Source organism: Colossoma macropomum, unplaced genomic scaffold (assembly GCF_904425465.1).
Source record: "Colossoma macropomum unplaced genomic scaffold, Colossoma_macropomum, whole genome shotgun sequence".
Lineage (NCBI taxonomy): Eukaryota > Metazoa > Chordata > Actinopteri > Characiformes > Serrasalmidae > Colossoma > Colossoma macropomum.
The window spans coordinates 9,193,721-9,207,013 of record NW_023494800.1 but is presented as its reverse complement, the minus strand read 5'-3'; the positions used below and the strand labels follow the sequence as shown (position 1 = coordinate 9,207,013).

At 39.9% G+C, this 13,293-nt stretch overlaps 1 protein-coding gene across 4 annotated transcripts in view; it reads right to left on the bottom strand.

Annotated features, from left to right (window-relative positions):
• vav2 (vav 2 guanine nucleotide exchange factor) overlaps nucleotides 1–13,293 on the bottom strand; it is a 208,275-nt gene that overhangs the window by 25,915 nt on the left and 169,067 nt on the right. For all 4 annotated transcript variants that reach the window (XM_036587586.1, XM_036587588.1, XM_036587587.1 and 1 more), the window contains exons 6-8: nucleotides 11,635–11,733; nucleotides 9,463–9,531; nucleotides 7,849–7,949 (exon numbers count right to left, since the gene is read on the bottom strand). In XM_036587586.1, the coding sequence (XP_036443479.1) occupies nucleotides 7,849–7,949; nucleotides 9,463–9,531; nucleotides 11,635–11,733 (269 nt within the window). The remainder of the gene's footprint in view (nucleotides 1–7,848; nucleotides 7,950–9,462; nucleotides 9,532–11,634; nucleotides 11,734–13,293) is intronic.

Here is a 13,293-nt window from a genome sequence, read left to right as displayed (position 1 = left end):
AGTGAGGTAATAGTCTCTGACACGTGGCACTGAGGACCCCTCACCTCTGCTTAAAACAGCCAGCAGACTGAGCTCACACTCAGCAGCCCAGCGGCTAACAACACTCTTGCGTAGCCTCAGCTCTATCAGCAGCCACTGTGTTTTCGAATGAGCCTCCCAAATGGTTGGACTGCACAGTTTGAATCTTCTTTAAGTGCTGGGTGACCTTTCCCATGGCTGGCTCTAAGCTGAAATACTTACCTTACACTTCTTCAGTCCCTTTCTATCTCTCTTTCCTTCTCTCTCTCCTTCCTCTCTCTCTCTCTGAGCATAGACACTTAAAAAACACACACACACACACACTGGCATTTTCCCTCTGCCATTCAATGAGTCAATGTCTTCAAAAGCTTCTCATTCATTTCATTCTGCGGTATGCATCACTGCAAAAGGTCACTGGGACTTACAAGAGGAGATAACAAAATTAATTAAAGTCAGCTGGGCCCTCAGAGCCACGGATGGAGGTGTGGTGCACAGCAGGCGCCAAGCAGGCCAAATCCCCTGGCCATTTCCCTCTTTGTAGAGAAAGAAGAAGGAGAAGCACACACTTCATAATGAGACACAGAAACATGTCAATCTCAAGCCGAATGGCAAAGACAGATGATGCGGTCCTGCTCTAATGAAATGAATAATCTACCAAAAATACTCGCAGCTGTATTATGCCTAATGTCACCAAATGTAAATATTACCATTCTCTGTCATATGCAGATTTGTGTCAAAGCAGAGTGTCTTTTTTTTCTTCAAGCAGACTTTCAAGCATTCTTTAATTTCAGGAAAAACATGTCTGACTCTCAGTAAGATGTTATGGCTTGTCCACTTTTGCTTTGATGTGGGGGAAGAATCTTGTGCAAGAGTCTGAAAGCTTACAGTAACTGTCAAAGAGGAATAGATAGAATAGAAAGAGAAAGACAGAAAGAAAGACTGGGATAGAGCACACAGACAGCTTGTATAATCTCCATAGAAAAGCACTGATCAATGGAATGCGATGCTCTGGAGCCACCGCACATGAGCCTAAGGTCACCGTGTCCAATGCCAAGCATCAGCTAGAAGGATATTAAACCCCTCAGCATTGGGCTATAGAGCAGTGGAACTGCGTTCTCTGTAGTGATGGAGCTCTATCCAATATCTTTGGGATAAGTTGGAGTTGTGTTTGTGATCCAGAACTAATTACCAAATATCAATACCTGATCTCACTAATACTCTTGTGGGTAAATTCAATTAAATCCTCACAGCAATGTTTCAACATCTTGTGTTAAAACTTTCCAGATTAGTAGAGGCTGTTACGGAAGCAAAGCGGGACAAACTCCCCATTAATACCCTTGATTTTATTTGTGTATCCCTCATTCTGTTCTGTATGGGTCTACTTATTCTTAAACTGACAGATGGAGTTTTAAAGGAGGGAGGATTGTAGTGGGAGCACTGTGGTGTCAGGTGTGGCTGTGTGGCAATTGCAAATGGTTTACATGGCTCATAGGTTAGGTAGTAAGGCTCCTTTGCAGAATTTTGCTTAGGGCCACAGGGAGGTCAGGGCAAGCTCTGGCTATCTATGTGCAATAAGCTCAGTAACCTGCCCCTTCAGTTTTGCCCCTTAGATGAGAGAGTGCTATGTGAGTTGGGTCTTTTCTGTGTTGTGTCAAAGTGCACGTTAGCTCAGGAGACCATGGCAGGAAGGCTGGATGAGATCACAAGCACAAGAGTTAGATAAATAAAGGAGCGCAGGCAAAAGAGGCGGAGCTGTCACACCAGCTTCACGGTACACAGCCCTCAGGGTTCAGCACAGAGGCTTCTAATGAGCCAATTACCTATGCAAACTGATGCCCTGAAACAATGGAGCTGCTGCCTCACCCTATTCTTTAGCCGAGACTTTTTTAAAGAGCAGAACACGCCTCCACCACTAAATCTGAGCAATTGGATCATTCTCTTTCGAACACAGGCACACACACCCATGCGTGCACACACACATGCACTTCCATAAAAAAAAGGCAGGATGTGGGGTCATTCATATTCATGGGTCAAATGACAAAGGAGGCTCTCAAAATGATAATTTAAAAGAAAAAATATGCATTTACATTTTTGTATCTGCTAGAATCTATTCAGTTGATATTTGCTTCATAGCTTTTATAATTGTAAAAAACAGACATTGATTAAAAAATATATACTTTAATGCGTATACTTTACTGTCTATTCTTTCCAGTTCTATACTGTGATTACTGTGTCTGTCCTCATCATCAACAACCATCTGTTTGGTTCCTCCAACTCACAAGAACAAGCCAAACTCCAGTTCATAATCAGGACAGTAAAGAGGATCATTGGATGCTGTCTGCAAACGCTTCAGGACATCTACAACAGCAGGGTGGTGAAGCTTGCTGGCAAAAGTTACAGCTGACCCCTCTCATCCTGGACATCACCTCTTCCAGCCACTCTCTTTTGGTCCATAAGGGCCATCAAAATGAGCATACCCAGACATACAAACAGCTTTTTCCCCAGAGCTGTAGCACTCATTGACCACAGTGGAAGTGAATTTTTTTACAATGTTCACATCATTCTGTAATATGTGGTATGTAACAGTTTTATAACATATTTTATAATATATGTCTACTGCATATTCACAGACATTCATATCTGTACATGTACAGATATCCGCACATTCACATATCTCTATAGCTTCTCTCTCATGGCTCTTTATTTTTAATTCTTCCTTCTATTTATTGTATTTTATTGTATTTTTTCCCTTAGTTGAACAATTGTTTACAGTCTGTGTGCTTGGCTGGTCTGTTAAGAATGTCAAGTCATACATGTGTGCGCTCACCAAGACAAACTCTTTGTATGTGCAACATACTTGTCGAAATGAAGTGTCTCTGATTCTGATTTACCAAGTTATTTACCGCTACTGAAATGTGTATAAACTAGTCTTTGTACTTGGACACCTATATGAACCTTTGTTCTTGAATTCAAGTGTATACATACATTTTTACCTAATAAATAAACATTATTATAATAAAAATAATCAAACATTTTCGTGTTTTTTCTGGGGTCATACCACTTGACTTGGTAAATGGAACCAGTCTAACCCTGACTCATAAAAGACTATTTTTTTGTGATCAGTTGTGACTGATTTTGGCATTTTCGCATTGCAGGTTACTCGTGGTCTTCTTTACGATGCAATAACTTGTCCACTCTTTCCTAAAAGCATGTCAGAATAAAAGTTCTTTATTATGGGTTGTGATGCATGATTGTATCTATACATCATATGTCTTATATATGCTGAATATAGGCATCTACTCCTTTGTAACAATCATGTCCACTATGTACCTACATGTAATATGTTTAATATAAATATAACTATTTGTAATAAGACGTTTTCAAAGCCTGACACTAAAGCTAACTCATATCTTAAGCTCACTAACAAGAAATATTTCTGCTCTTGAAGTTGTCAAAAATGAAACATGCAGCTTTTGTAAAAAGCACTTTACTAAGGTTAGTATGTTAGCTAGGTTTTCCTATGAAGTTAGAACTTTTTCAACCTAAAAACATGCACATACACACACAAACATGCCTTTCTGCAAGACGCTTCTTTAAAAGAAGAAAAGAAAAGAAAAGGAAAGGGGCTGGATGTAAAGGAACATTCTCGGTGAGCGGCTGTCAGCCTGTGCTTTCATTAAGAAAGCCAAACCCATGATTATCACTGCCTCCACCTCTGCAGGGTGGAGAGCACAGCTCTGCAGCGCTATGCAAATCCAGCCCGCGCCCTGCAGCTGCACCATTCACTCACACTGACGAGCAACTCTCTGCACTCCTTATCACAACCCGCAAACTAATCCACTCCAGCTCACAGCCCATTTACCCTTTTACCCATCAAGCACAACAGATAAGAAAATCAAAGGTATGACGCAAGAGTAGGAATCGAAATAAGATGCCTGAAGGAGAGAGGGGAGGAGATAAAGAGACTTTGAATGCATGTGCAAGAGCAGAAAAAAAACAGTGCTGGGGCAATTAGTAGAGAATAAGATGCAATCTTTTCATCATTCTTCTGGATGATATGCAGCATGTGTCCATTTAGCAGCTGGTGCAACTTTTCCCCAAGTTCGACAAGTGGCACACAGTGCAGGAAAAACAATCCTCTGCCAACAGCAATTATTCCAGTCGATAAACTAATTCTGATCTAATCCCACTTCCCTTTAGTCTCATCTCTCATTTAAATGCAGCCCCATGAACTGAACACGAAGCGATAATGGATCTTTATGACCATCATAAAACCACTTCACACCTGTAGCATCCAGCCAATCAAGTTAACTACAGGTGTCAATCAAAGCTGCTCAGAATAGTTTTCATTAACATACTGCACCACAACCTGCTGGGGTTTTTAGTGTGTGCTTATGCCCATGGATCAGTTTCCTTGTTCTAGCCCAGGGGTCAGCAACATGCGGCTCTTTTACTGCCCTGTTGCGGCTCCCCAGCATAATTAAATTTTTAGGTAAAACTACTAACTTTGCAGTAAATTAAAGTTCTGCTGAATGTTTTAACACTTCTAACAGTTTTAACAATAAAGGGTCTTAAACACTGGAGTTAATGCATAACTGCTAATTCACCCTTTAACCCTGAAGGTTGGTGCGCAGACTGCTGGTCACCACAGCAATGCAGACAACAATCTTGCCTAGCTAGCAGCTAATGAAAAGACAAAGAGAAAGATTTAAGATGAATAAAGCAGGAGTGCAAAACATACGGTCCAGACCACGGGTTAATGAGTCAAAAATGGGACTCACAGTAAACTCACAGTACAGTTCCTGGTTTATCCACCTCGTCGTTTTCTGGTTTTATTGTCACCCAGATTCAGTTACTGATTTATCTGTGAGATGTCCTTGTTGCCATTCCTGGCGCAGTTTCCAAGTGGTGAATAATGAACACATGCAGGCTAGCAGCTTTGTGCATTGATAATCGTCTGTCAAAGGAACATCAGGTGGATTCAGAATGAGTGTTCCAAGAAAAATGGACAAGGGCATCTTTCTTTTTGGAAATAAACTACAAACCTTCTTTTAATTTGTTCCCAGCAACCATGAGCAAAGGATTTAACAAAACACTATGAAACAAAATCATGATAAAAAGTACAAGCAGATTACTGGCAGCTACAGATAGACAAGATAAACAAGCTAACCATAGCTCTTAAAAAGCATGACTGATGCTGCTCTGAATGCTAGTTTTATAATTGCCACATTCTGAACTGGAGTTCATTAAAACTTGCATGTTGAAGGCAGCTGCACTTGTATGCTCTGAAAAGTGACAGGCTTTTGCTGATATAAGCTTGAGACAAACTGTAAAAGACAGAGTTACAGACTTGGACAGGCAGTTGAAGGAGAGAGTAAAATCATGCATTAGTTTTTCAAAGGCAGTAGACGAGAGCACAGACAGTAGTGTTGTGGCTTAGCTCGCAGTTTTCTTTAGAGGTTTTTACAAAACGTTTATTTGACCGCCACCGAACAGTTTGTTGAACAGTTAAGCAGTAAATGTTAACAAGAAGCTTTAACAATTGATCTGCACTGTGTTTATTGTGGTAAAGTTACAGCACTACAAAGCAATAACAATCTGCATTGCTTTATTGAAGTCATATGAATAGGCCAGTCACTGATCGTAATTTGAAAAACACATTATAAAATGAAACAAAATGGCACATATTATTGACAAGTGACTGGATATATTGATGTGACTGGATATTCTGATGGTTCCTTTAATGTGAGTTTTTGACCACAAATAAGTTTTATACCCCTGATCTAAAGCAATAAACCACTCAAGGCCTTTTGTTACCACAATTTAGCCACATTTAAGAGGTATTGTTAGACCAACGCAAAGAGGGGCAAAACCAGAGCTATTTTCTGCGACAAAATGCAATATGAAAAAAAAGCATTATGATAGGAGATCTAAAAAATCCATCCAAGTGCCAATCATCTGTTGCAAGTACCAAAGAATGCTGCAGGGAGACAACACCTTATTTGGTGTCTGGTCCAAATTTCAGACCAAAGCTCAAATGGAGTTCACTAATTTGATGCACACCAGGGTTCGACTCGCCATTCTCACTTGTTGAACCACAGTATCAGAATAATTGCATCAGGGTTCAGTTTTATCGAACCAGGTCTGCCAAATGTGAACACACCCTTAAACACCTGTGTCACTACTTGCTTGAATATAGTCCACCAACAAAAAAATATCCAGCCAACAGTGGTCCTGTGCTCAGAAATTGCCCACTGATGATGGGCTAGAGTGTGGCTAGCATAAATTCCGCATAGAAGAAGATAAGGTATAGCTTCTAACTGTATACTTAAAAGGTGTACTAACAAGGTAGGTGTGGTATGCCTAGTCTGTCGCAATCATGAAATTTTAGCTGACAGTTAACTGCCATATAAATAATTGTGATTAACAAATTGTCTTCTTCGTATGCAACTGGCTAAATTGGCGGATTAGTTTTGTTGCTTCCTAGCTGTTGACACTTAGTAGCTACCAAATGATGAAAGACACAACTCAAGCTCAAATAAACAAATAAAAATGCCTCAATAAAAGCGTTTTCTGCTTTAAAAAAAAAAACAAAACAAAAAAAACATGTATTTGCCTCAACCCAATTTATGAAAACCCACCCAATCTGCTGTTTGCTGCAATGTAAATATATGACTATGAAAGCTGATAACTGTGGAAAATGAGCTCAAATAAAAGCATTCAGGCAATTATGTAATAACTGTGACAGGCCTTCTAGTATGTATACACAGGGTTTAAAAGGATCAACAAAGTTTCTATGCCTGATACACTGATAACTTATGCCAAATAAAAAAATCAGGGCAGTGTTTTTATAGTACTTTGATTTTTCAGGACAAGGGTGGATAACAAATTGTACATAGCAACACATGGTCTACGTTCAGAAATATATATATTCACAAAGTGCTCCTATATGGCCTGATGAAACAGCCTCTGAGTGCAGGTACAATGTAGGTGTGCCTAATAAACTGGCAACACATAGCTCTGCTGTGGGCATAAGCCATTTAATACATGGATACAGCTGACAGAAAGATGCTGTAAAATGCACCATCTAATAAGACAGCAAGCTCAGAATCTCTCAGAGTAAAAGCTCTGCACCTATGCCTGAGTTCATTACTGAGATTCTAATGCAGACAGACTGAGTCAAAGGATCACTTGGGCTGCTTAATAAACCATAGACCTGGAAGAGCAAAGTTGGGATCTCTGAGAATTTGCAGATTCAAACTGCTAGGAAGACTGTGAGCATTTTCATTAGATGTTGTCTTGGTGGGTCCCAAGTGGAATAACACAGAAAATGTGCTGAACACAGCAAGACCAGGCTTCAGAAGGGTAGGCAGAGTAGGCCACACTGGGTCTCCATAAAGGCTGATGACACGGAGCAAATAGTGAAACATGGGAAGAATTAGCTGACTGCTATCTACGGAGCTTGTCCCTTAGTCATGCTTCAGTGCCCGGGGAGCCCACATAGCTGCAGTGTGTGTATGCTGATTCAGCAGCAGTCTCAAGCCAATGACCAGTGGCACTGCAGGCCAATATGCAACGTGAATGACTTTCACTATTTTAGGACTGAACACTGTCTTATCGCACAGTTCCTTTTCAGAAGGTGAAATGGTTTGCGTGTGTGTTACAAAGCTAAGGAATCTGTACGCCCACAAAACAGATGACACTTCATCTGCTCCCTTTCTTTTTTGGTCTAGCACTGACATTACTAACACCTACTTCTGGCTTCACTACCTCTTTCACTCTGTCTCGCTTACTCTCTCTCACACACAGATAGTGTAAAATGTTACTGACCTCTCCTTGAAGTCTAGGAAGATCTTTCCCAGGCCGTTGCCTCCGCTCACCATGTTCAGGTCAATGGCTCTCAGCAGGGCAAAATGGACTTTGATGATATCCTACAGAAAATTACAGTGTCAGGGCCATTCATGCTTTAATCCAGCGCTGTGCACTAATACACAGTGTGACTAAGAGTTTACTAGAACTAGATAGACCACTAAGCACATAAAGAGAGAAACATCTTTACAGACAGAGGTACCTGCAAACGCATGGGTGTATATCAATGCACCTCTAAACAACCGCATTACCCATTTATTTATTACCCAATACCCATTATTTGTGGTATAAATCAGTCCAGCAAATACACAAACCACAGTGTAGTGAGTTTACAGTTATCAAATGCCAAATACAAACCTTAATTCCAAAAATGTTGTGACAGTATGTGTAAATAAAATCAGAAAACAGAGGACTGTGAATCACTTTTGACCTGTATTTAACAGAAAACCATACAAAGATATTTCACGTTTTTATGTCCCTTATCAACTTCATTGTATTTTTTGTAAATAAACTCTGATTCTGAAAATGATGCCTGCAATACATAAAAAAAAAACTGTCAGGGGCAATTTAAGACTAGGAACATTGTGAAATGTTTAAAAATCACCTTAAATAGGTGATGCAATCATGCTCAGTTAGAAAAGGAGCATCTAGGAAAGGCATAGTCATTTACAAGCAAGGATGGGTCAAGGCTCTCCACTAACAAAATAACGTTTCAGCAAATAAACCAAGAGCTTAAGAACAATGTTCCTCAACAAATTTGTAGGTATTTCACCTTCTATGGTACATAACGTCATCAAAAGATCCAGGGAATTCAGAAATCTCCTGGCGGTAAGGGCAAGGCTGAAAATCTGAAAACTGAATGTGAGTGACCTTTGAACTCTAAGACCACACTGCAATAAAACCTGGCATGCTTCTGTGATCAATATCACCACATGAGCTTAGGAACACTTTGGCAAGCCACTGCCAGTGCTGTTCATCGCTGCAGCCACAAATGCAAGTCTGTTGGTGCACAGTGGAAGCCATTTGTCAACAACGTCCAGAAATGCTGCCCACTTCTCTGGACTCCAGCTTGTCTGAAAGGGACTGATGCACACTGGAAACATGCATTGTGATCTGACAAGTCATCCTTTCAGATGAAGGCATCATTAATGCTGAAAGATATATGCACATTTGCTGCCACTAAGACAATGTCATTTTCAGGGATGCCCAGACTTTCAGCGCCACATTCTGCATGTGTTACAACAGAATGGCTGCTTAATCAGAGAGTGCTGTTTGTGGTGTTTTCAGTTTAATACAGGTCAAACAGTATACTGTCACACCTACATTGGAATTGAGGTTTGTAAATTCTTACATGACTTTAAGACACTTCAGCATGTTATTACATTTTAAAGTGCAGTATAAAAAATTATTTGTATAAGACTATTTACACATGTGCCTAAAAGTATTCATACTGGCTTGAAAATTCACAAATACCTTCTAATAATGCATAACACGTATTTGGTAATGGTATAGAAAGTGTAAACATAAAACAAATGCTTTAGAGCTCTTTTCAGTTTAGAATAAACGTGGACCCACCTCTAGGTTAACAAAGATGGCCTCCATCTCCTGTGGAGTTAAGACCTGCTTCAGGGGTATCATGTAACTCTGAGGGAACAAACAAGGCAAGAAATCTCAGCTGCAATTTTAAATGCAAATTTGTGTTTATCTAAAAATTCAACAGCGATGAGGTGTAGGTGATGGTTGGCCGCCGATTTATAATGGGATGTTATGTGAGGGAGTTCCATGTAGGACACGGTTAGCTGTAGTTTTTTCAGATGCTGTCCTGTTCAAGCACCAGCCCTTCAGCATTAAAAGTAAAAGCTTTTAAATCCTCCTGCAGCTTTCACATTCACTTTCCCTGATCAAACAGTCCTTTCAGTAAAACACTCATTCTGTTAAGGGAACTGATTTTTGCCAAAGAAAGTAAGCAAACAAATTGCCAGTGTCATAACAAAACCTTGTGTCTCTGAAACAATAATGTTCTTAACTTCTATATTATATTATATATATATATAACACTATATTACATTATATACTGCACGTAATTTTGGACCTTTTCTATTGATCTATTCATCATGTTTACAAAAAGGGGTGTTGGTGTTTTACTATGGTGTAAAAAACATGGAGGTACAAGGTTTTGACAGCAATGCTGCAGATCCTCCAAACAGCATACAAAGGCATCGACAAAGGCATCGACTCATTTATCTCAATTGAAATATAATAAAGAGACTGTGTGTGAGAGTAATATTGATACATTTGGTTCAATTAAGGCAAAATGAATCAAATGTTCATTGGGGGCTCGTTTTGCAGGTTTATGAGTGCTTGTTTGGCTTGCTGAGCAAACAGAATTGTGCTCTGATAATAGATACAGTGAGGGTCTCTTGCTGTCTGTCATGACAGAGACTAATCACCTCACTACAGCAAAGCTGGACAGTTTTATTACAAGATTAATAATGAAGCTCTGAAGCCGACTGAGTGTGTAAGAATGAGTGAGAGTACTACAGAGAAAAAAATATATAGATTGTAAGAGAGAGAGAGAGTGAGAGTGTGAGAGAGAGGGAAGGGGATGTTGGCAACCACATGTTGAAGGATGCGCTGGGTGTTAAATTAAAGTTGTGTGTGTGTTACTCATTACACGTGTGTAAGGCTGCATAAGTAATGCCTGAAGGACTCTCTGCCGATAGTATTGATCTGCTGAGAGGACATCTGTATTCTCTCATTAAGCCCTGAGTGTCAGAGGTTTCTCCTCAAGGCAGAGGTGTGAGTCTCTCTCTATTTCTTTTCTAGTAACAACTAGAAACAACTTTCTGTACCCTTCTGTACTCTCGTCTCTATAGCCCAGTTGTCAAATTAAACAACATTTCAGGTGGAAAGGGGGATTCAAAAGACTAGTGGTGGGGAGAGAAGTAGCTTTTCATGCTATAACAACACAATGTGTCATTAACTTGTAACATTTCATACTGCATTGTGCTAGCATGTTAGGTTGTGGCTACTGCCTTCACTTAGGGCTAGTGTGTTGGCTTTGTGCTAATATATCGGATCGGGACTGCGATAGCATGTCCACTCATTCACACAAACTTCTCTTTGTAAAGTCATCGATCTAAAACAAAAAAAAAGATAAATAATCAATTTGGTGTTGTGGTGGTTAAGCTTGAATGATTTTCCTGTTTTTTTGTCTCACACTATTCTGTTTTACTTTTGCTACATTTATAAATGACAGCTTTTGTTCAGTGTTTATATTCGGCTAAGCGACCAGTCTGAATGAATCAGGCAAAACTCCACTGTGCCATTCTAAAACCTCTTTTATAATGTTCAATTGTCTAACAAATTGAAAATGAGGCATATTTTCAAGCACTTTGTATTTTTGCTGTATCAAAAACTGCTGAATATGCTCACAACTTGCTCTATATTGAGCTCTGCCTTCACAAAGCGTTGGACTGGTTTAGAAATTTCACACTCACTTTGTTCCCACCTACATTTAGCATAATTTTTTTCATGGTTGTCTTCTATCCACCACTGTGTCCTATTTCAGCCACACCTTGTCTTCTTCTGTCAGTGACATCCTCTCCTCTTCCTCTTACTATCTCATCTCATTTCATTCTCTCCTCCAGTCAGACTCTATTCCTACCCAGAATGTCACTGTAACCTTGTCCTCCTTCTGGGCTCTCTCTAGCACTGTAGAAAAGCTCTCAGTGCGCACACACTCACCTTCTCAATGTCCTCCAGTGTCTTGTAGTACTTCGCCTCGGTCTCCTGGATCTCCACCAAGCAGCAGTTCCTCTTGTCGTCCTCAGTCATGCCCATTTTCTGTGATGGAAAGAGCAAGCACACAAACACACGATACTGTAGGCCATTTTGCAGGTGAAAGCACTGCTGTTTTTCTGAATGCCTGTCCAAGAACCAGACTGTTAGAGGAACTGCTACATTTTGGAGGAAGCAGACCAAAGGCGGCAACAGGAAAGGACAAAGTGCAACAAAGAATATTTGACAAAAACAAGAACCCATAGAGATGCAATGGATCACATTTGACAGGGACTAAAGGTAGGGGAATTCATTCATCATTCTAAATATCATCCTGCAGCTGTAACTAAGAAGTTGAAGGCAAAAAAAAGTCTTTTATTCAAGTAAGACCAATTCAATACAAGAACAGTGGCAAAACCTGATCCAACAGAACACAATCCAGATGATGAAATGTAATCCTGGCCACGCTGGGACAATGCTAATGGTTTGGCAGCTTTTGAGACAGAATTAGTCTAAGAGCATGGTGGCACAGTCAAGGACCAAAGCTCTAATGAACATCTGGGTCTGCTGCACTCACGCAGCACAACATCTGGGGCCAGCAGTCACCTCAGCCAAGGCAACCAGCCTGCACATCCACATACATCTACCATCAGATAAACAGAGAGAGATCGAGAGAGCAAGAGAGCGAGAGTGAGTTAGAGAAGAGAAAAAGATCTATAAGACATTTTTTTGTTTTCCGTTTCATCCTTTCACTACTTTAAATCATTATTCTTGTGTTTTGATGGTTTAAACTATTTTTTCCTGTAATTGAAACCAAAAATACTTATATCTCTAAACTAAAGATGGCATGATATCACTTTATCTTTTCCAATTCCAATCACACTCACACTTTTTTTTTAACCTCAATATCTGATTCAGCATTTTCTGCTGATATTGGCCTGATACAGATACCCAGCAATACCAATGTCATCTCCACTCTAAATACGCCAAATGTTTATTTATTTTGCTTTTGTTAGGCTTTGCCAATGCATAATTAACATGCATTGTAGCTCATTTAAATCTGCCACCGGAGGAGGTTGCTGTGTGCACATCCCTGCAATTGTAAAAACATTTTAACAATTTCAGCATGTAGAAATGGAGTGTTCTGAGTTATCCATCACTATATAAAATATGCATAAGGCTTCCTTTTCTGTTGAGTGTGTTCCGAGTAAGCATGTGAGCTCATTCTAAACAGAATTTACATCTGTAAAAGTAGGTAAAGCAGCAGAAAAAGCAGTATTTTGGCAGTGGCCTTAAAGGGTCCAATATGGTCATAACAGTAAATTTAATTGAATCAAAGTGAACTGAATGAAACTAATATGCAACTGAGAGAGAGCAATAGAAAAGAGAAATGAAAGAAAAAGGAAGGAAAACAGATTGCATTCAGTCTTCCAGCAGGCCTTTACCTAACAGCAGAGCCCAGAACCCACCACACCATCACGTTCGGGTGTGGACCTTTTAGAAGAAGAATAAACGTGTGTTACTGAATTTTACAGACAAAACCCAGGTACATCATAGTGTGCTTGTAACCCAGACTGGGTTTTGTCAGCAGCTGGGAGCGGTTGTGGCGTTAAAGTGGAAGAGATC